At 33.6% G+C, this 25,309-nt stretch overlaps 1 protein-coding gene across 7 annotated transcripts in view; it reads right to left on the bottom strand.

The window, feature by feature from the left end:
- Chl1 (cell adhesion molecule L1 like) overlaps window positions 1-25,309 on the bottom strand; it is a 191,482-nt gene that overhangs the window by 4,363 nt on the left and 161,810 nt on the right. For 6 of the 7 annotated variants that reach the window (XM_004854217.4, XM_004854218.4, XM_087182025.1 and 3 more), the window contains 9 exons: window positions 25,158-25,228; window positions 12,883-13,105; window positions 11,617-11,732; window positions 11,279-11,483; window positions 10,952-11,074; window positions 8,159-8,338; window positions 5,001-5,162; window positions 4,243-4,374; window positions 2,338-2,410 (listed from right to left, as the gene is read on the bottom strand). In XM_004854217.4, the coding sequence (XP_004854274.1) occupies window positions 2,338-2,410; window positions 4,243-4,374; window positions 5,001-5,162; window positions 8,159-8,338; window positions 10,952-11,074; window positions 11,279-11,483; window positions 11,617-11,732; window positions 12,883-13,105; window positions 25,158-25,228 (1,285 nt within the window). The remainder of the gene's footprint in view (window positions 1-2,337; window positions 2,411-4,242; window positions 4,375-5,000; window positions 5,163-8,158; window positions 8,339-10,951; window positions 11,075-11,278; window positions 11,484-11,616; window positions 11,733-12,882; window positions 13,106-25,157; window positions 25,229-25,309) is intronic. The other variant, XM_021266048.2, reaches the window with a different exon arrangement.

Genomic DNA, 25,309 nt, shown 5'->3' with positions numbered 1-25,309 from the left:
TGGCATTACTTTGACCTTAGACTTTCCAGCCTCCAGAGCTGTAAGAAATAATTTTTTGTTACTTATAAACTACATACCTTATGGTATTTTTTAATAGCAGCATGAATAGACTAAAACAGAGAATAAATATTATTTCCATTACTTCATGAACTTTAGGAGCTCTTAGGCCCCAAGTCTTAATTTTGTTTATATTTTTGATAGATTTTTTTCCATATGCTTCCAAGATTTTCTTTTGTTTAGGCTAATCAATAAAATTCTATTGCTTGCAAACAACTTTCTTTAATAAAGTTATCAAACTCAGATTTGTACATGCTGTAAGTGTACTATCTTTCTGGGATGGATTTTATCCTTCAAGAAAAACAAATCTGAGTTCATAATGGATCTATAAAATGATACAATCTTGCAAATTTATGATCAGGACTTAAAAATTACCAAATAGTATTATAAATCTATATATCAAATAAAATGATTTTTATAAAATCTGTAAAAAGAACAATTTGAAAAAAAATTAAAATGGGTAGAGTGTTTTATTTTTGTGGCATTCGTCAGTTCTGCTCATTAACTATGTCTAGCCTCACCTTCCTGAGACTACAGGGCTTTCCTCCTTCTCTAAGTTGTGCATGACTAAGTGGCTTGCTTCACCCTCAGAAAAGTGAACAAAAGGGGACATGTGTCACTTCCAAGTGAGATTTAGAGATAGTGCTTTATTTTCCATGTTTGGTTTCCACACCGGTGGTGACCCCAGTTCACATAAAGCACCAGGTGCTCCTAAGTGAATAGTTGACCACAGCAATGTGTGCTGTACACACAACTTGAGAACTTTTGGAATTGTTTTTAACATCAGCATAGTCTGAGATGTCCTAACCAATAGAATGATTGGCTCCAGAATTAGTATGTTGGATTCCCAACCCAAAACAAAACAAAACAAACATGTGGCATTGACTTAGGAGACATTCAATAAGTAATGAAGAAAATATTATAGGCAGCAGGGATGCAAATACATGTTATTTAAGGTCACAGCATGTATAAAAACCATCTTCTGAGATAACCTAGATATAATTTTGCTGGTGAATGTGTAGTTTTGGAACATAAAATTGGAAATAATATTAACTACTATGAAGAAATCTCATATATTTTGAAATAATGTAGGAGATGATGTTACCTATCTTTTTAAAGAAGCAGCAGAGTATGGGGAAATGAGGATTTTGGACAAGGCACTGATTTAGTTTTATTCTGGTATTTGTTTCCTATAAACCTAAACTAATATTGTCTTTCAAATATTTTGGACAGCTATCATAGGTCCCAAATGATTCCTGCCTTATGTAATTTGAGCCCTTGTATAGTCTTATCTTCCTTTATCATGTGATGATTCGCTCCTATAGGACACAAGAAAAGTGATAGATACCACTTTCAAGATGAGACTACAAAAGGACAATGGCTTCTAACTAGGGTGTTCTCTCTTGTTTACTTTGAAGAAAGCCAGCTATCATATACCTGCCCTATGGAGAGGTTCATCCACTGTGGAATTAAGAATGATTCTGGCCTGTGAAGACTGATTTCCTTACTTCCACAGTATGCATGGCACTGAATCCACATGAGTGGACTAGGAAGTGCATCCTTTTTCAGCTGAACCCTTGGATGAGACTGGAGTCCTGGTTGGCAGCCTGTCACCAAACTCTGAGAGACCCTCAGCCTTAGGCACACCATTATGCCATGCCCAGACTTCTGACCCATAAACTCTGAGAGAAATATATACTGTTTTATACTTATTGGGAATAATTGTTATGAAACAACTGATAAGTAATACAATAGCAACGAGCAAAATTTACAGAATTCCTTTTAGACAGAAGTAGTTGTTCTCTTTTATGTTTTCTTGTTCTAATTCATTAATTACAGTTATTTGCATGTATATTTTCTCCTCTGCAGACTAGATTCACATAGTTACTAGTTTGTAATCTTTTTGCCTTGGTGGGTGTGCACAGGAGGTTTACTATGTGTGTCTGGGATGTAAACTAACAGGAACACAAATTCATAATGACTTCAAGATATTTTATCTACTCTAAATAGTAAAAATAAAAGTGAATTGCTTTAATTACACACAAAACTTTAAGAATCCTAATTCATACTTCCTCTCCAAATTGTGGGTAACATTTTCACCCTGTACACAGAAATTTGGTTCCTATCACTAAAGTAAATCTTATTTATGCAGAGTATTCTTAATAAAGAATTATAATATAGTTTCCTAACTATTATTTTAAGAATAAACACTTTTTTGTCCATTTAGAAAACCTGTTGGATATCTATTTTGATACATTTTTATATGAAAGTTACATTTACCTGTATTCACCAAAAGTTTCATCTTTAGCTGATTGAACTTCTGGATCTGGGTGCAAATCTTCTTTTTCTTTCACTATAAAAAACAGAGGGAAAGTTATACATGGACTTTTCATATTTTACCGGTGTTGTTAAAATATATCTAATCAAAAAGCACAGCATTACTCAACATTTTTTGATATTAATGATACAAGCTTTCCTGTGGCTAAATTTGCATCAGTTTCTTCTTTGTTTAAACAAAAAAGAAAAGTTGTTTTCTGAGTTCTAACTTATCATTAAATTTGTAGCATGTAGCAGATCCTCATGTGACTACTTTTTATTGTATGGGCAACAAGTCTTGTTAAAGGAGTCCACTTTGATAAGTTTCTCAAAGATGGCCGAATTACTCAATATTCTTTTAAATAAGTTGTCATATTAGATCTATGCCATTAAACTAACATAAATGATAAGAATCAGTCCTTTGATTATTTTAGATCACTATATTACTCAAAGTTGTCTAATAAGAATATCAACATCAGTAGTAATATTTTAAATTTAGATTTTAGTCTAAATAATGTAAAAGTCATAGCTCTTTCTTCTCTTTTCTTAGAAAACTCAAATAAACCAAACCTCATGGCATTTTTCACTGTTACTTACTCAGAGATTCTCTTAGTTGCCCGATCATATGAAAGGCTAATTTATTTTTCATTAAGGATATAATTTGAGGAAGTTCCTTAGGAAATGGATGGGTCTATACTTCACACATCGTTATCAGTTGAGAATCCTCAAAGGGGAATGCTCAGTCTTTTTAAAGCTTCTAATGATTTACCTTGAGTATTTATTAGTCATCATGAACATAATACATAATAATTCAGACATTATGGGAACAATAAAATGTATAGCTGCATAAATTATCCATGTAACTTTACAAAAAGGCTTAGGAATCATGCATTTCCTGGCTCTATGTACATGAGAGATTCCCCAAAATTACCTGTTGGATGAACTACAAATCAATAATATACTCATTAATCTGAATGTCATCAAACTAATAGAAGTGGCATCTAAATAAATCTTTCTCTCTACATAAAAAGTGTGAATACTAAGGAAAATTATATATATGTATAGATCTACATATATCTGGAAAAGACAAAACAAATTTGGAAGTTGAATTTAGCTAAAATAAAGGCAAACATTAACAACTAGGGTGGTTTTATTTATTTATATTTAATTTATTCACTTATATTTAATATACCATAATTCAAGGGGTATTATACCCAATACACACCATAATAATGAAAAAATCCATTCTTGCAATGGTTGAATACTGGAGACAGTATTACTAGAGTATATTGGTACAAAAATCCTGAATCTTCTATGTGTATAGAAGTATGGTATAGATGCTATTCCCCTTTTTTAAAACACGTTAAAATATATGCTATTAAGGAGTATATTTCAGTATCTCTGGAATATCTTCTTCAGTATCTTCTTTGGAAGTATGATAAACCAAGTACTAGAAATGAGAAAACAAGCAACCTCTTCAAGGTAATATTGTAGATCAGTGGTGGCACACCTATGGCATGTGTGTCATTCTGTTTTTCTTTTAAAACAAAAGATGTTAATGTATGAGTTATTCCTTCTTAACTAAAACTTTAGCATTCCAATTTAATTGCAGTGTTGGTATTTTGTGATAAGTGGGTTTCAGGTTGCAGTTTGGGCACTAGGTCTCAAAAGGTTCACCATCCCTGTTGTAGAGCATGCATATTCCTTTTGGTACGTTAATTTAGCAATAATATTTTCCATCTAGGATATTATATATCTAATTTGCTAATATAAATTTAACTTCAGCGTGAAATTTTTAAAAAGTCTTTGAAGAACCCTCCTAGAAAATATTTGATTTAAGTTGAAAATTACGGTAATAAACTGTTTTACCTGAATACTTTCCACCTTTATTCCTCTTCACAAAGCAAACAGTTAACAATATTAGTGTGAGAAGTGCAATTGCACACATCAATCCAATAAACCAGCCTTGAGTGGAGATGTCATCATATAAACCACCATATTCTGTTGTATAAAGAGAAGTCACAACATTGAATACTAGGAAGTGTTTGGTATTAAATTATTTTAAGAAAATCAGACATTATTATTAAGCAAACAAAATAGCATCAATTTTATTTCTCCTCTCAATAATCCTAGAGGAAAAGTGATCTGAAGGGTATTTTATTAGAGGAACACTAGTAAATCATTTCTGTTTTATTAAGTTGCATTGGATTCTGAGTATGAGAACCAAAGGAATAGGGAAGGCAGGTGGCATCAAGTACAGAAGCAGCAGGGAGCAAGCGAAAGCACAAGCTACCTTAGTTATGCAGAGATCACCGTGAAGGGAACCTTTGTGTTTCCATTGTATGGTTTTTCTTTTTGCTTTAGTTTTTGTTATGAACACATGTTAATTAGCAGGACATATTTTTAGGCAACTATTCTGATAAAATCACTATGCGATAACTTGTAGCATTATGAAACATTTTTCATTTTGGTAATTAAAAAATTCTTTCCCAAAAAAGTTGGAACTTTGACTTTTATAGCTAATATGCTAAATGTTTTTTATCTTTAATATAGGGTGTATATAAAATTAATCCACAGGACACAGATGTATTAGCTAAGACTACCCCAAATATAAGCTCATTTCTCACCTCTCCCTCTTGTCTCAATTACATCTTGAAAAATGCTATCGTTATCACCCCAATTCTTAGTCATTAGGCGAACTATATGTTCCGCTCCCGGCTCAAATACCTCTACTGGGTGAATCTTTTGAGTAAGGTTTACTCCTTCTGATATCTTCCTGATACCTTTACCTAAGAAAGGTACACAGTTAAATCATATGAATTGTAATTATTGAAAGGCAGGTCATGAAAGGTTAAAAAAAGATACTGTTATTTGAGATACAAAAAAGCCACTTCTGCATTTTTAATAGTTCCTGAATTATCAGGAGATCAAGAAAATTATAATTTTAAGACTTTCTCTTTTAATACACTGAAACTAAGTAAATGAAATGACTTCAATTCACGTTCACTTAAGATGTGGATGAAGGGCCTGGGATTTAGCGCAGTGGTTCTGCCGCCTGCCTCGCAAGCGTAAGGACCCGAGTTCGATAACCGGTACCAAAAAAAAAAAAAAAAAAGAAGATGTGGATGAAGTGTTACTATAAATCTGCCTGGTCATGTGAATGGCTTAAAAGCAGACACAGACTTAAGAAATATTGAACATTATAATATTTTTGTAATTTGGACTCTCACATAACTAATAGAAAACTGGATATAGCCTTTTTGGCTTATAATGTATAATAGTATAATTTTAATCAAATGTATATATTAATATAAGTGTATATTAAAGACCTATTATATTATTTGTATCTATATATATTCATTTTGCCTTGGTTTTTTCAACAAATTCTATGGAATAATATCATAATATGTTTATATAATAGGTATTTTAAATTTGTGGAAACTCAAAATATATAAAGTGCAGGTTTATAGCTATATATAAATGGAATAAATGTAAATGGAATGAGTTCACTGACATTTTGAAAGTGATGTAAGAAACTGATACTTTTCCAAAAAGACTATCAAAATATCAATATCACTGTAGAATTTCATATGACAGATGAAAATAAGTGCTAAGTATATAGCAATTTTCGATCTTTCAACAAATATGTAAATTATTTTTTATTTTAATTCATAGGATTATTAGGAACAAACTCAAGATAGCAGATGAAAATAGAAAAATTTAATAATTCATACATGAAATAAAATAACTTCCTTACTGCGAATATAGGGAGATATGAAACTGTTTTAAGTTGGTATATGGTTACATGTAAGTACTTGGATACAATTTTTTATCGTAAATAAATATTGATTATATAGTTTCTAAATACCAAAAGAGTTTGGTTAAAATGGCACCAGGGAAGAAATAAGTTCAGTTATAGAGTTAAGCAAAGCCTTTAAAACTGATCACCATTGAAATGGAATGCAATTAACTTTGATTTTGAAAAACAAATATTAGTATGATGTTAAGCAGTGCAAGCTTTTGAAAAAGAAAAGGATCAAAGTGATTTATTGAAATTACCAATTACACAAGATAATATTTCTAATTAACTCTACCCTTTGCTCCCTCTTGGACTATTGAATGAGAATCACCTGAAAATGGAAGTAACAACCGAAAACAATCATAAAAAAATACTTGTGTGTTAAATTCCTCACTGTGAATAAATGCCAAATAATCTTAAAATGTGCTATCTAGGCAGAATGAGAAGAAACATATACAGTAATAGTAGATTCTAAATTGCATAAAAGTTATCATTTCTAGAGTGCTTAATGATATCAAACTTTATCTCAGTGGAAATATACTTTTTCAAAGACCATGTTGAAATCCAGTGGGAAAAGATATTATAAACATTTCCCTGGAAATATGGGAAGTTATGTCTATGGAAGAGAAATCAGGGTCAACTGGGAAAGGGGGCAGTAGCTGGATTACTGAAAATGCAGATTCCTGAAAAAGAGCACAAACACACTAGTAAGGAACATTTTTAAATTACTGACAAGACAATGAAGGTATCCATTTTAAGGTTCCTAAGCTTATTAGTTACATTGTTAGCTTGCATAAAAGATGAAGTATCAGTTATATACTACACAAACAGCACTTCAATCCTCCAAAACACAATCTGTCTAGCTTTAATGCATTCAGGCCCCAATTTTCCAACGTGTACATTGGAACATACAACACTTGTAAGGTAATTTTGTGAATATCTTGTTCTTATATCCTGCAATTATCAAGAATGGGACCAGCATATTTCAGGGATATTATGATCTATCAAAATAAACACAGCTCTGGGCCTTAAATTTTGTTTATAAAAAACAAGGAAGTTGTATACTTAGATGACTACTCTTCTGACTTCTCCAAATTGAGTACTTGATGTCAATCAGTTTAAGCCCTTGAGAAATAATATACTTCAGTTACTAGATAGTTTTCAATAACCTTCTTGAAACCTAACTTTCATGACTAGATAAATCAGTTCCTCCTTTCATTTGGTGTCTGATTTGTCCTAGAAAATAACTTCAGGTTTTTCTGGAATGTTAACTGAACATACATACTGTTCCCCCAGAAGGGAATTTAAGTTTTAAAAGAGCCTGGGTAGGACACAAACTCTTTGTTATGTAGATATGGTAAGAACAGTGAGATAGGGGAACAAACTGACCATAAATATCAGAATAATAACTCATGGGCAAATGTATTGATTCACAGTGATTTACAAACACATCTATTTTAATGTAAATTTTTAATAAATTACAATTTAACTTTATAAGTGAAACCATAGATTCCTAGGCTGCTTCCAAGCATGTAATTTGGCAATAACCAGCAGATAGTAAAATAAAACTGACATATGAATCAATGTACATACGGATTAAGACAGGAATGAGATATATGAGATCTGTGCTGTGAAATGTCTACTAAGACAATGGACAAATACTTTTCTTTATGGAAACATTTCCCAAAGAAAAGTATCTTCCTATTAACCTTTTGAATAACTTTATGCTCTTGTTCTCCTACTCCAATTAAGTAGAATTATGGTTCCTGACCCTGTGTATACTGAAGTATGCTTTCATTATTATTGTTCAGAAATCCACAAATTGAGTCAACATGAACTTTACAAACAAGGTTAATAAATTTTGAACTTCCATCGGGGGAAACAGAAGGTCAGATAGATTTGAATCAAAATCATTTCTTATTTACAGTCACTAACATGATTAATTTCTTTCAGGACAGGTGTTTAAAACATGCTTTAAGTACTTACTCCCTTCTCCTGACGTGGCACTTTCCTCCGTGACTGGTTTCCCACAGCCTTTTGAAGTACAAGCCCTCAAGTAGAACTTGTACTTGGTAGTTGCATTGAGATTTGAGAGATGCCAGCTGGACTTTGATGGAGTTGTAATATTGATTTCATTTAACTCTCCAATCTCATCAGTATCATTTACTAAAGAAATGAACATTGAACAATGATGCCTCAAGTTTCACAGTACTTAATTTAATTTATATTGCCTTTTATCTTTTGCTCCACTTGTGCTTGAGTTATGCAAAGAATTATCTTAATTATTCATAGTATCCTCTGACTTGGATGCAATTACTATGGCCATATTATACATAGAAAAACTGAGGTCTATTAAGAATAAACACTTTACCCAGATCTAGAGCCATTAAATGAGAATCTGAGATTTGAGCAATCCATGGTCTTTGGGCCCTAGGGACTACATTTTAAATAGCTATGTCACACTGGAGACAAAAATTTTGATATTAAAAATGATGAACTTTCCCAAATTATTTTATTTTCATTCTGTCCTTGACTGAAGTACTTTTGATCTCCTTCTGGAGGAACAATACAAATGACTTTGAGTCTTCTATGGTTTCTAGCTTAATATGTGGCACCAAATAAGTACAGATGCTCCTTGAATTATAGTAACATTACATCCTGATAAACCCATCATTAGTTGAAAATATTGTAAATCAAGAAAGCGTTTAATGTACCTAACCTTCTGAATATCATATCTTAGCAACAAAGTGTGCACTGTAGAGTGTCAGTGGTCATGGTCATGCTCATGTGGCTGACTGGACCTGCTGCTTGATGCTGCTGCCCAGCATCAAGAGAAAGTATAGTATCATGTATCACTAATATAGAGAAAGATGCAATATTGGAATACAGTATTTTCTGCATGCTTTCTCAACATCATAATGTCAAACCATCATTAAGTCAGAGCCATCTGCACTTAATATATACAGAACCAGCAAACTGATGAATTAATTAAATATTTTAAAATATTCACTGTGTGGTAGGCAATGTGCTAAGTGAAAGAATCACATTAGGTAATTTGTTTTAAAGAATTTATATATGAACACAACATACTATAGGATTACTATAAGAACAGTCCAAGTGATGGAATGATAGATCGAAGATCATGCAGCTGTTAGGGACCAAAATGTTAATTTAAAAACTGCTACAATCAATATAAGAATCCAGGAAAATATACAGACAAGTCTCATCTAGACAACCAGCAATGATTAAGAACATGAAACAGCGATAACAAAAAAGTTAAACTACCTAAAAATGCACCAATAATTTAATGATAATAGAGAAATATGTATATATCATTGTGTTTAAAAATCCACATAACAAGAGGTACAATAATCATAATGGTTAATATTTTACTTTCTCCTATGTTCTATGAACTTGTTTTTAAAATACATTTAAGTCATATTCAGATGAATATTAAGATTGGAATTGCAACAATGTTGAAATTTTACTTTTAGGAAAAAGATAAGACATATCTGTAATAAACAAATTGATATTAAAAAGTCCTCAAATATTTCATTTCTTTATGCATTTTTAAAAACTGGTTCAAGGAATGTCCAAGGATACTAACTTGCCTTGCATATTTACTTAACAATTACTTCCTGAGAGCCTAAATAAGTATATACATTCTATATGCCTCAATTTCTACTTCCAGAAAATAGTGACAGTACATATTTCATAACTGTTTTATTTTAATGAAATGATGTAGGAAGAATACATGATTTTGATTTGGCTACATAACAAGCACTCAAAAACACCCAATTGCTACTTCCGTTTGGCTTATGACCAAATCTAGTGAAATATGTGCCAATTCACCACAGACTATCAGAAACTAAAGCTAGTATGTAACCCTGATCATCCTGGGTGATTTTCAGGTGATGTTCCATTAGGGTATCAGAACAATGAATTCAAATGTTTTTTGTATGCAGAGCAGCCTGATTCTCTGTAGTCCCAGTGTTTTGCTATTTATGAATTCACATTCTCAAATTCTAAAGTGTACCTTGTTGGGCTATTATTAAAGTTGTTTTAGTCTCTGTCACCTCATTTCTATTTTGAGGTGATGCTTAGGTTTGAACACAATTAGAAGTAGAAAGTTCTATGTTTTAAAGTGATCTATTTTTGTTGAAACACTTTAAGTGCAATGGCATGGAAGCATGTACAAAGAGATTATTTCAAGTAGTTGTCTGAAGACAGCTCTTCAGTCCTCTTGAGAATACATGCTTGAACTAGTGGGATAATAGAGGATTCTACTTACACAAGTATATTTACGTTGAGATTATAATCATGGATCCAAAATCCAAAGAATGCAGTTTGGTAGTTATATGTGCTTTGAATATCTATTACATTTCTTACTAACTCTACTCCATGAAATGTTTCTTAAAGTACTAAATATATTTTCTGGCACCCAACAGCACAGTTTTACTTGTAGAACAGGTATCAGAAAACCTTTCTGTATGTCCTGGACTATAAATATTTACACTCTGAAGACCATGTTGACCCTTTACAATGCCTCAACTTTGCTACTCTAATGAGCAAACAGCTATAGGCAATATATAACTAAGTGGTAATGGCCATACTCTGATAATACTTATAAAAACAGAAGGGCTGAAATGTGTGCTATAAGCAAGAATGATAGCCTATGAACTATGCACCTAAGTGATCCTTACATCATTAATATATAAGCAAACTATTAAACCAAAAATTAAAGACTAATAGATAACCTTAATTCAATATTGTACTTACTTATCTGATATTGTAATAGATAACCAGTTAAATTTCCATTTAGTTTCATAGGTTGCTCCCAGGATAAAGTGGCAGTGTCTTTATCAACTTTGATGACCTTGAGGAAAGTTGGCTGTTCGGGTACTAGAAAACACAAAACTATGAATGAATACTCACAAATTAGTAAATTCCTAAAAACAAAAGTCCCAGTTAATTACAAATTTTTATAGAAACTGAGAAATTAACTCACATAAAGTACATATTAACTATTAATAAGGAAGAAAATGTTTCATATGACCATTGGATAATCTCCACTATTGGCATCATCCTTTGTTATTATTCTCTCACCTCCTTCTGGTGTTTGAAATATATAGGGTTCACTTTCTGGACCAACTCCTTTTGAATTATAGGCTAAGACTGTTAAGCGAAATTCACTAAAAGCATCTAATGAAGGAACCATCCCATAGTTTCTTTGTCCTGAAAATCTCAGAATATTTACTTCTTTGGGATGTGTTCTTCCATCCAATAGACTTTTCGTTTTCCACCAATTTATCTGCAATGAAAATATGAGCCTTTTAGCATAGCAACCATGGTAGTAGTTTCTCTTTTGACTTCTTCTGAAAGCAGTTCATGTTCTCAGAGAAGAGACAAATTCAATAATAAGAAGAAAAAAATATGATAAAAACCTGATATCCTTTCAGGTGTCCATGTACTCTGTCTTTTGGAATTGTTGACCAGGTAACTTTAACTAATGTACTGTTTATAACATCCACACTATGGACCACTGGAGCGGTATCAGGATCTGTTAAGGACGTAAGATTGATAACTTTCAATAACATCCAGCATGATTATGATAATTCTTTCCCTAAGGCAACTTTTATAATGTTTAGTCTGGGAAAAGTACTTTTGTGAAATCAATTTCAAATGAAACTAAGAGATTCTCATTACAGAGAAGTTGCTCAAAACAAAACGAGTCCTTAGGAGAAGAGGACAGCCCATAGCACATTGAAAAATTAAGTTCTCCAGGTAGCTATAATGTGGGCAAAACTGCATGGAAATTTGAAACAATGTCCAGTAAAATATTTTGTGGGCATCTTGCTTTTGAAAACAAGTAAACTACAGTAGTGACATAAATAAAATCACTTGAGATTTTTGTAAATCAAATATTCATAACAATGGTTAATATTAATTGAGCATATTCTGTGTGTTCAGCATAACCTGAGGGCAACTCTGTGAGATGGGTATTATCCCATTATACCAGGAAGTGTACACAGAAGGATAAATCAAACACAGAGCACTCAAGACTCAAACATAGTTCACAGGTGATGAGTTCAGTGCCTGTAGATTTGAGTAAAAGAATTTGACTAGCAGATGAATAAGAAACTTGTAATTTATGGCTACACAAAATGCAGTGTATTCTCTTTTTCCAGCAATGCAACTGCAGCAGTTATTATGCTATTAGTTTTTAATAATATGATCATATTGCCAATATTTCAAAATTCCATATTCAAATCTGGAACTGGTCTACATTAGTGTTAAGAAGGGTCCAACCATGCAAGTGAGGCCCCAGGCTGACAGGAGGTGGCTGAGAGGAAGTCCTTGAAATCTAACTGAAAATCTTGAAAACCTCAGGACAATTTTGCTGCTTAACTGAGTGCAGTGATAATTTCAAGTCTTATTTGATTTTTCAAAACAGAAATAACTACTGGGAAACTGAATGAACTTTAGGTTTTCAAACTACTCGGGTAGCACTCTGTACTAATCACCCATCCTGCAGTGAACCTTGCAGGAGGAAGCATGTGTACATGGTTTTTTTTTTATGTCCTACAGCTAATATATTTGCTTCATATGCAGTAGGTGCAGTAGATGTAGTAGTATGTTTGTGGATAGGAATGCAATATTCTCCAGGGAAAAGTCTCCCAGTGCTTAAGGGTTTCAGGTGCATCACTTACAGTCTTCTCCAGAATACAGAACCACTGATTGAGGCTCAGGTCCAGAGCCAAGTTGATTGATGGCTTGAACTTGGACATCATAAGGAGCATAAACAGTGGGCGTCATAACCCGCAAGGTGTGGTTTGTAACTGTTTCCTCTTCCCACTCCACCGGGGCTCCTTGTGGCTTCCAGGTCACTCTGTACTCCAGGCCTGGCCCATTCTGTTCCATGGATTTCAAAGGCTGAAACAGAAGCCAAGACTCATATGATGTCATCATAAATATGTTGACTCAGACACAGCAGTGAAACACCTTAAAGTGGCACAAGAAATTTCACAAAGAGGGACTTTTTTTTGCTTCTTTTTTGAGATCTTAAATATCCACCTTGGGGTCAGAGACAGTTGTGAAAATTTTTGTCACTCTGTAAGTTTAAGCTTGATAATTAGCCCTCTACCACTTTAGATCATGGATGATGTCCTTGTAGGTAAGAATGAGTTTGCATATATGAAAGAATTTACAAATAAATTCCACAGGAGGTTTTAGCTTTTGCTTAGGAGTTCCACTATATCCTATTTCCAGAGAATTGGCAGAAATGAAAAAGATTCATCATGTACAGGTACAAGCATCCAATGATAAATGTACACGTATTGTGTAACTAAAATGTACTAATAAAAGAATTTAAGCAAAAATAGAAAGATATGGCTATGAATTCTTAGGTTATAAATAGGATTTCCCTATAGCTTTTTAGGCAAAATTCTCTACACATGATTTCATCCTTTTCCATCTTTCTCCCTAAAAAGAAAGAGATAAAGCGCTGGGGATTTAGCTCAGTTGTTCTGCCGCCTGCCTAGCAAACACAAGGTCCCAAGTTTGATCCTCTGTACTAATAGAAAAAAAGAAGAGAGAGATAAAGTCAGTTTTTAACTTTGGAGAATACACATGTTTATACACTAGCATATCAGAAGCAGTAGTTCCTTGTTTCCTAACTCCATGATCATTCTATTTCTTTAAGGGAAAATGCCTCCCTCACCCACTTTATTTTGGTATATGGGTTTGGTGGAGGGATTTCTGGAATATGAAATTGGTCATTTCTACTCCAGTTTTAATTAACAATACTTTAATGAAAAAAATAATATAATTTAGACTGCCCATTTAATTTCACAAGGACATTTTATTTAAATGACTATTCTATTTTTAAAATATATTTTTAAAATAAAATTTTATGTGTAGATTTTTCATTTATATTAACACATATGAACACCACTTATATGAACAGTAATTTCGTTTGTATATGTGGGTGTTTCAATACTGTCATATAAAATGTTCTTCCAGAATTTGTAATGTTACTTCACCCAGTCTAATTCATTAAAATAATTATTATGGGCATTGGTTGGAATTAAACTGAAAACACTGTGCTTTATCAGCAATTAATTTTATATTCATTCCAAGGTGAATATTTAAATTACCTGAGAGAATAAAATTAAAAAAGAAACAAAAACTCTGTGAGAATTTTTAAGGTCATTACTTGTATTTAGTGGAAAATTGTGTTCTGAGATACTTCTTAGTATGATACCAATATGAATTCACCAGGGGCTTTAGCATTTTCCAAATGAATTAGACTATGAGCTTTTAGCTTTGTATTCAATCTGAAATTATAATTTCTTTTAGCCTCAATTGATAGCAAATATGTGCAAATAATATTACTCAATTTATGTGTTTTGTTCCAAGGAAAATAGGTAAACAGCAAAAATTCACTCAGAAATTTTAAAATGAAGTGTATCACTGTTATAAAAACACTTTTAGTTATATTGTGAGATCTTCTTTGGTACCTGGGCTCCTGAAGAAACAGCAGAGACACTTCTTATTTGGCTTTGAGGTGATGGCTAACAGAACCTCAACAATTCTTAAATAAACTCCATAATAAAAAGCAAATAGCAGAAGATCCAAGGTAAAGTAGGCAGGAAAGCCATGAATCTTCTCTTTCTCTCATAATGTACCCATGAGGATGAAGTCTTTAAAAAAATGTTATTTATAAGTTGAGGTCTAGGAATCTCTGGATGAGAGCACATAGATGACCTTCAAAGGATGTGAGAAGTCCATGATGCTTTTAGCAGAGAGTCTGTACTTCTAAAGTATTTTCAAAGAAAGCTATGAATTAAGTCAGGTTATAACTACCAATCTAGAAACTAGACCAACTGCCACACGACTTTAAATCCATTTCATAAAAAAGTAATTGAACAGTTTTATTTAACTGACAAATACAAAGTAAATATATGTGTGTGTGCATATTTATTGCATACAGCATTTTAAAAATATGCATATATTTCATAATAGGTAAATTGTGCTAGTTAGTATGTGTATTACCTCCTTCATATATGTATCATTTTGTTGTGGAGAAAAGACTTTAAATTTATTCTCATAACAATTGTTTAAAATACAAGACAATCTTATAACTGCAATCATCATGTTATATATAATTCAATTAAATTTCATTTAATTCCATTTTATAGCAGATAGATTTTCTTTTCATATTCTCAAAATAAGTAATAAAACCTATGTCATGTCAGTTAGGAGTTTAAAAACTTAGCTAGTATCATTCAACCAGGTACCTGAAAACATTTCTACTTCCCAAATTATTGTGGAGTTGGGGATTTGGGTTTTTTTGTTTATTTGTTTGTTTGGTTGGTTGGTTGGTTTTGGCTCACTTGGGTTTTGGTGGTTGTTTTTTAGCTGTCTTTAAAATTAGATTGTTATTTTATTGAAAGAAGTTTAAAAATTCATATGAATAGTCTTAAGAACAATGGGAAGTATCAATGAAAAGTCACCCAGATGGAAATATTTTAACTATCTATCTAGGCTTAAATGGGCTTTTTTTCTGTTTTGAGATCTAGGTCATTATCATATTTCAATTCTTAAATATTTGGTGAGTCATGCCCTATCTAATACATGAAAAGTGAAATTTAGAGGAAAATGAAAACTAAAACAACTACTTCTACAAATAAGTTAAAATTTAAGATGCTAGTTTAGTTTAATGCTAAAACAAACAAAAATTGGGGGCATCTAATTTTTTTCCTACTGCTCATCTGTATTGTTAAACCTTATATGAAAGATCAATTTTTAAATAAATTATGTATCTCTGATCATTGCCATGTAGACAGGAACAATTTTGTGAGTAGTACCTGGTGGGTATCTAGTATTTTACTTCACAATGTCTTCTTGTCCACTTTGGAAATAGCTGACATCTAATTCCTTTGTAGAAGAATGATCCACTTAAAGCAATAATCAGTGAATGTCCTTAAACTTCACTCCCTGAGCTGGTAGTTATTAGATTTCTGACACTTGAGAATCATAACAAACAGAATGGCACGAATTATAAATGTAACTGTCAATCTATTTCCACATCACTTGACTGTTTACTTCTCAAGTCAATTGATTACTAAATTACATGGCATTTCTTCTTCAAAGGTAAATCACAAACAATTTCTTGGTGTAGTTCCATTCTTATAAGAGTGCCTTAGTTATCAATCATTTGGTGGAAAAAGAGTGACATATGAGCAGGAGAAAGAATAAGGGCATTTGAAGATTTCTGCTCTCCTTTCATTGTTGACTCATCACACGACACATGGGTGAGGGCAGTGAACTCTGAAGTCTCAGCTTCTCTGTATGAAGCTCGTGCTTGACACCATGGTGCCCCCACTGAGCTCCCAGAGTACTGATGAGGAAGCAGGGGTTAATGTTAGTGAAACACAGTGTGACTCTCTGAAGAAGAGACCTGAAAATTCCATAGCAGTAGTCATCTCAGCAGTTGTACTACTATCTTCTGGAATTTAAAAGAGGGTAAGGCATATATGCTCTAAAAGAATGAAAGATTAACATAATTTTAGACTGTAAATAATTATAAAGACAATATGGTAGTCACTATTCATTGCTACTAAATCAAAGAATTTTTTTTTATTTTAATAAACACTATCTTTTAAAATTAAAAACTAAGGACTAACCAGGCATGAGCGTAACAGCATGGGCAAAGCAGTCCCAGGCTAACTGGAGCCCTGCTCTGTGCGGCTTGCCACACCCACCTGCCATGAGGAGATTGTGAGGAACCCCTCAGCATGCCCACCAGCCACCAGGGTACACCATCCCCTTCAAGCCTCTGGCCTCTTGGATGTGTAGCTACCTGGTTCCACACTACAGAGGCACAGAGGGACATAAAGCCCATTGTACTGAGCTGCAGAAGTGAACTACAGATAGAGGCCCTCTCTCAGGCTCCTTGATGAAAACTGAAGCCCACTGGAAAAGTGAAGAGAATTTCTGCAATAAAGGCATACCAGACCACCGTACTTGGTAAGTTGGAAGGATCATCACCTCCCATCGGAACCTGGACTATCTTCAGGAGAAAGGCAGCTGGAACCTGAAATAGAACTTTGTAGAGTTCAACCCTGCAGGAGGACAGGGACCTCAACTTGGGACTTGCAGCCAGAAATCTGCCTGAATCTCACGGGTCTGTGACTGGCTTACTGAGACTCACTGACTTATAGCTGCACACTGGTGCCCACGTTGTCTACTGTGAAAGCAGAGACATACCCTGAAGGAGACCCTTCATTTTTATCTTTTGTTTCTTATTTTAAAAATTACAACTGTTATTTTTGCTCTTATTTTTAATTTTTTTCTTCTTTTACTACTCTTTTAAAATTTTTATTTTTCTCTTTTTTCTTTCATTACTCTTTTCTTTCTCTCTCTCTCTCCCTCACTTCCTTGCTGTTCCATGTTGTTTTTCATCTCCCTTTGTATTCTTGCTCTGGCCCTAATTTGGAATTCTTTATTTTTCTTTTCTTCTCTTTCCTTCTCTCACCTGTGTTCTCTGGCCTCACTGCTAACCTTCCACTATCATTCTACCTACCTATCCCTCCCTCCCCAATTCCTAACTCCCCATCCCAAAGGGCAAAGTTGCTATATTGAAGAGTTTATTCACTATAAACATATGCTGGGTTGGTCCTTGATTTTGATTTAATTCACACAGTTAAAGGTGATAGATTAATAACTACCACAAATTGTCATTTTCTAAGTTGTACTTGATGCTAAGGTGTTGCTGATTGTATCACTAGGGCTAAGGTGTGGTGATTGATCTAAGCAGTTGTCCTTCCTGGTATATAAAAATGAAATAGCCTCAGAGTCATTAGAGACACAAAACTTAAAGACTAGCTATATCTGGAAGACAACTCTGAGAAGCAATCATTCCATAAGGGTTCTAAATACATCAACAAAGATACTTACAATAAACAACTTCAAAGTATCAATCCAGGAAATAGACCAAAGACAGTAGCAAAAACAAAAATGAGAAGACATTTAAACAAGGCAAAAACTCAGACTTCCACCCCAGATAAGGCAAATTCTGGGGGAAATGAGGTGAAAGTCTGATAATCAACCACCTGGACATCCTGAACTGATAGCACAGGAAGTAACAAAACAGATGAATGAGGATCTAGAAAAATTCAAAGCAGAAATAATCTCTCAGATAACTAAAGAGATGGTGAGCAGAATGAAAGACATAATTAGAGGTTCTAGAACAGAAACAGATAAAAAAAATAAATGAGCTCAGAAACATGCTGAAAGCCATGAATTCCCACCATAAGAAAGAAATGGAAACCATGATCTCCCAACATAAGAAAGAAATGGAATCCATAAAACAGATTCAAACACATATACAGGAGATTAAAAACTCCATTGAAAGTATGCAGAGCAGATTAAGGGAATGTGAAGATAGAATATCAGATATAGAAGACAGGATTGTGGTTAAGGACCATGAAAACAGAGATTTATTAAAAATAGTAAGTGGCCACAAAAAATCAATCCAGCAGCTGCTAGATGATGCAAAGATGAATAACATAAGACTGATAGGCATCCATGAAAAAACAAGAGAAAGTACAATTGACATAAAAAACTGTTCACAGAAGCAAAAGTAGAAAATTTCCCAGACAGAGGTGAAGAATTGGATATACAGATAAGTGAAGCATATAGAACTCCAACTAGCCACCATCAAAAAATTCTACACCTAGACATAAAATAGTCAAGATCCCAGAAACCAAACAGAACAAAATCCTACAAGCAGTTAGAGAAAAGAAACAAATCACCCACAAAGGAAAGCCCATCAGAATCATGGCAGACTTTGCAACACAAATCCTCAAATCAAGGGGAGCCTGGAGTGAAGTATTTCAAGGCTTAAAAGAAAATAACTTCCAACCTAGACTGTTGTATCCTGCAAAATTATCTTTCAAGATCAATGGGGAAATTAGATACGTCCACGACAAAGAACACCTGAGAAATTTCATGAACACCAAAACAGCACTCCAAACAATACTAAACAATATTCTAGAAAAAGACAATGAAGGTCACAACTCCATGAGCCCCAACAGAGGGAAGCCACCAAGCAAGGCAAAAAACTAAAGGGAAGGGGAAAAAATAAAAAATAAAAGAACCAACAACAGTCAAACATCATGATAAGGATGAGTCAATATCTATTAATTATAACCATCAATGTTAATGGCCTCAATTCACCAATCAAAAGAAATAGACTCAAGAATAGATTAAGATGCAAAATATAGCAATATGCTGTATACAAGAAACACACCTAACTCAAAAAGAAATTCAGAGACTGAAAGTAAAAGGATGGAAAAAAGTTCTCCATGCCACAGGAACCCAGAAAAAAGCAGGGGTAGCAATCTTATTTGCAGAAAAAGTAGATTTCAAACCAAACTAATTAAGAGAGACAAAGATGGTCATTACATCCTTGTGAAGGGAACAATCCAAGAGGAAGAGATGACAATCAGAAATATATATGCACCAAATATGAATGACCCCAACTATACAAAACAAATATTAATGGACATGAAAAACCAAAGAAACACTAATACAATTGTAGTGAGGGACCACAATACCCCACTATCAAAAACAGACAGATCATGTAAACCAAAAATTAGCAATGAAATTCTAGAACTGGACCAAGCTATTGAACAAATGGACTTAATAGATGTTTACATAGTATTCCACCCCCACAAAATTAGAATACACATTCTTTTCAACTGTACATGGGTCATTCTCCAAAATAGATCACATGCTAGCTCGTAGGACATGTCTAAGTAAATGTAAAAGAATTGAAGTTACCCCCTCTATATATTCAGGCCATTGTGCAATAAAATTGGAGATCAATAACATAAGAAACTGCAACACTCCCACAAACACATGGAAATTGAATAACACTCTCCTGAACAACCAGTGGGTCACAGATGAAATTAAAGAAGAAATTAAACAGTTTCTACAAGTAAATGATAATGCCAGTACACCATACAGGAATCTATGGGACAAAATGAAAGCAGTTCTACATGGGAAATTCATAGCAGTGAATGCCCATATTAGGAAAACAGAGAGAACTCAAATAAATAACCTAATGCAGAACCTCAAGCTCCTAGAAAAAGAAGAGCATAACAAACCAAAACCTCTTACAAGAGAGGAAATTATAAAGATCAGAGCAGAAATCAATCCAATGGACACTAAAAGAATGATACAAAAAAATCAATGAGGGCTGGGGATTTAGCTCAGTGTTTCCGCTGCCTGCCTCACAAGCCCAAGGAACCAAGTTCGATCCCTGGTACCCCCTGCCCCAAAGTCAATGAATCAATGATTTGGCTTTTCAAAAGAATAAATAAAATCAATAAACCTATAGCCAACCTTATCAAAAAAAGGAAAGAAAAGGCTCAAATCTGTGCAATTAGGAATGAAAAAGGTGAAGTCACAACAGACCCACCAGAAATCCAGAGGATCATCAATACCTACTTCCAGAACCTCTTCTCTAATAAAATGGAGAACACAAAAGAAATGGACAGGTTCCTAAATACATACAAACTGGTAAAGTTAAATGAAGAAGATAGAGAGATTCTAAACACCCCAATTACAATCAGTGAAATTGAAAATGTAATTTAAAATTTACCATCAAAGAAAAGCCCAGGTCCTGATGGCTTCACTGGTGAATTCTACAAGACATTTAAAGAACTATCACCATTACTCTTTAAATTCATCAAGGAAATTGAAAGGGAAGCAAGGCTTCCAAATTCATTGCTGGAAGCAAGTGTTACTTTGATTCCAAAACCAGGGAAGGACCCAATCCAAAAAGAGAACTAAGGGCAAATTGCCCTAATGAACATAGATGCATAAATCCTCAACAAGATCCTGGCAAACAGAATACAGAGGGTCATCAAGAAGATCATACACCCTGAACAAGTTGGATGTATCCCTGGGATGCAAGGATGGTTCAACATAAGTAAAACAATAAATGTAATACACTATATTAACAGAGCCAAGAACAAAAATCTTATGATCATCTCGAAAGATGCAGAAAAGGCATTCAACAAAGTCCCACACCATTCATGATAAGAAATTGGAATAGAAGGTCTTTATCTCAACCTTATTAAGGCTATCTATGAAAAACCAACAACGAAAATCATACTATGTGGTCAAAAATTGAAAACTTTCACGCTAAAATAAGGAAGAAGATAAGGATGCCCACTATCACCACTCCTGTACAATATGGTTCTGGAAACATTAGACACAGCAATTAGAAAAGAGAAAGGCATAAAAGGAATAAAGATAGGAAAAGAAGAAGTTAAATTGTCCTTATTTGCTGATGATATGATACCTTACAAAGAACACCCAAAAAACTCTGCCAAAAGATTTCTAGACTTAATTGACAGATTCAGTAGAGTAGCCAGATACAAAATCAACACTCAAAAAACAATAGCGTTCTTATACAATAACAGACTCACCAAGAGAGAAGTTAGGGAAACAATTCCTTTTACAATAACATCCAAAAAAATGAAATATCTAGGAATCAATCTAAGAAGGGAAGCAAAAGACCTCTACACTAAAAACTACAGCACTCTGGAAAAGAGATCAAAGAGGATATAAGAAAATGGAAAGACATCACTTGCCCCTGAGTAGGAAGAACCAATATAGTGAAAGTGGCCATACTTTCAAAACTGCTGTACAAATTCAATGCAATTCAGATTGAAATCCCAACTGTATATTTCACAGAACTAAAGAAAACAATCTAAAAATTCATTTGGAACCAGAAGAGACCTAGAATAGCAAAAGCAATTCTAGGCAACAGAGACATGACAGGAGGTATCACAATCCCCAACTTGAAACTATACTGCAAATCTACTATGATAAAAACAACATGGTACTGGCAAAGAAACAAACCCAAGGATCAGTGAAATCGATTAGAAGATGCAGACACAACTCCAGACATACTCAGCTACCTCATCTTTGACAAAGGAGCCAACCAGCCTCACTGGAGGAAAGATAGCCTATTTAATAAATGGTGTTTGAAAAACTGGATTTCAACCTGCCACGGATTAAAACTAAACCCATACCTATCACCATGCATTAAACTAAGATCGAAGTGGATTAAAAATCTAAATATTAAGACAGAAACAGTAAACTTGCTGGAAAATAAGTTAGGTAGAACTCTTCAAGACATTGGCATAGGAAAAGACTTCATGAACAAAACTTCAGTAGCATGGAAACTAGCACAAAGAATCAACAACTGGGATCTCATCTTATTAAAAAGCTCCTGGACTTCAAGAGAAATCACCAACAGAGCTAAGAGACAACTACAATGTGGGACAAAATTTTTAGCAGCTGTACCTCAGACAAAGGACTACTATGTAGAATATATAAAGAGCTGAAAAAAATGAGACCCCTCAAATTTAAAGACTCAATTCAAAAATGGGCATCTGAAATGAACAGACATTTCTCAGACAAAAAAGTAAAAGCAGCAAATAAACATATGAAAAAATGTTCAACATCACTGGTCATTTGAGGGATGCAGATGAAAACAACACTGAGATTTCACCTCACCCCAGATAGAATGGCTGCTATCCAGAAATCAACCAATAACAAATGCTGGCAGGGGTGTGGGGAGAAAGGAACCCTTCTCCATTGTTGGTGGGAGTGCAGACTGGTGCAACAACTGTGGAAATCAGTATGGAGATACATCAAAGAACTAGGGCTAAAGGTCTCATATGACCCAGCTATTCCCCTGCTGGATATCTTCCCAAAAGAATTAAAAGAATCATACCAAAGCGATATATGTGCACCCATGTTCATAGTGGCACATCTCGTAATAGCTAATGCTTGGAAACAGCCCAAGTGTCCATCAACTGGAAACTGGATAAAGAAGATGTGGTTTTTTTATAAAATGGAATACTACTCAGCCATGAAGAATGAGAAACTAGAGTCATTTATAGCTAAATGGATGCATATTGAGGCCATACTCTTGAGTGAAATAAATAAGACACACATGTGTAAATACCAAATAGTATCTCTAGTGTGAGAAACTGAAAGTGTAAACAAGGATTAAAACGTTTAAAATGAATAATTGATAATTTGAAATAGGAAGAAACAGTCCAAAAGGGTAAGGGAAGTGGGAGGGGAAGGGGAAAGGAAAGAAGGGAAAGGAAATATTAAAAGCAAAGAAAAAAACAGAAACAAAGTCTATTTAAATAGGGAAGGGTGGAGGGGCTGAAGGGTACACAGGTAATGTGGAAATAATTTGAACCGAGATACATCATGTACAGTTACAAGCACCCAGTGATAAATGTAGATGTATTGTATACCTAAAATATACCAATAAAAGAATTTAAGAAAAAGAAATATGGACTAAATAATTTGTAGGGATGTATGTAATGATTATAAAAAATAATATAATATGTAAAGGATAAAACAAGCCAAACTTTATATATTTTAAAATTCTTCCAAATACCAGAACCTGAATGAGGTATGAAAATAAATTAGTATATTTCTTAATAATTTCTTAATAATATTTGAAAATATATAAAATATATAAAATATTTCTTAATAATATATGAAAATAATTAATGTATTTCTTAAATTAGTAATTTAATATTAGTATATTAAATTAGTATACAAAATGTACCATGTCTATGCAAGATTCAATGAACTCAATGTTGGAAGCCTATTATTAATCAGATGATAGAATAGTAATTTACATTCCTTCATGTCTATATACTTGCTCATAAAATATGGGTAAGCTTTAAAAGACAAATGCAGTTTTCCTCTGTTACAGAAGAAATATGGAAACAACACTAAAATAATTAAAGTTATCTCAATAGATATAAATTGTTTCATCAAATTCAAAGAGTAAAGTTTGTTTAATAATATTTAAGAGGAATATGTACAAGAGGGAAAGTAGAACTTGAAGTTTGTTATGGCTTGTATCCAGATGTTCCCCCAAAGCCTCATGTGTGCACAGGTGAGGATTTTCAGAAGTGGTTAGATCTAAGGTGTGTGAATGTGGATTAAGGGTATGTGAATACAGATTGAGTGTGATACTAAATTAGTTCACTGATAGGGTTAGCATAGTTCTGTTTGTGGATAATGGGAAAACCCACCATAGTGTGGGTAGCACCATCCAAAAGGCCTGTAGCCTGGAAGGGATAATAGGGAAAAGGAGGATTGCTTTGCTTCTACTGCTTTCTGTCTACCCTGACATGGACTGTTTCTCCTCTGTGAAGTCCGTCTGCCATACTGCCCTGCCTTGCAGTCTATTAACTGTTGACTGAAACCTGTACAAATTGTGAACTAAATAAACCCTTCCTCCTTTAACTTGTTGATGTCGGGTATTTTGGCCAGGCAATGAGAAAGTAACTAAAAAAAAAGTCCAAATACACTCATGTTTAAATCCTGGCTTTGTTAATTTCTAGTTTTAAGGGGATGAGGAAGACATTCATCATCCTGGACTTCAGTTTTCAAATTGAGAACAATGTGTTAGTGATATGTTCTTGACAAGGTTATTTTCAGATTTAGAAATGAATGAGCAAAATACTTACAAAGGTAAATAAATGATGATTATTATTTGAAGGTTATCCTTTTGCATAATACCTAGTAAAACATATTGTGAATGGTTTTTAGTATTTGAATGGGAGAGCGTCTAAAATATTGTTAATAAAATTGTTGTGATTTTGAAATGTTTGGGAACAGATTCCAAATAAATTAACCAGTATAACTTTCCTCAAATTATTTACCAATATTAAACTCTATTTCACAGCTTATTCTAATCACAATGATCTTTAAAATATACACTTGTGACAACTCACAAATTATTTTCACCTCCAAATCCCAATTTGTGTTTTGAAATAATCTTCTGTCATTGTACATGGCATGCAGAATAAAAAGGAAGGAAAAAAAGCACAAATTAATACATAACATATTGAGGAATACACACCTCCCATTTTATAATCATTTCCTTGGGTTGAGAAGCTTGAACCCTTATGTTCTGTGGATTCTTTTCTGGAGCTGAAAAATGACAAGTGTTAAAAATATTTTTGTCATTGTATAGTAACAAACAAGTAAATCATCATAGTACTCCCTCCAAAC

Source organism: Heterocephalus glaber, unplaced genomic scaffold (genome assembly GCF_053883595.1).
Source record: "Heterocephalus glaber isolate CG9 unplaced genomic scaffold, H.glaber_assembly_v1.0 deba00001472, whole genome shotgun sequence".
Lineage (NCBI taxonomy): Eukaryota > Metazoa > Chordata > Mammalia > Rodentia > Bathyergidae > Heterocephalus > Heterocephalus glaber.
Note: the sequence above shows the minus strand (reverse complement) of the source record. Positions and strands in the feature narration are given on the sequence as shown.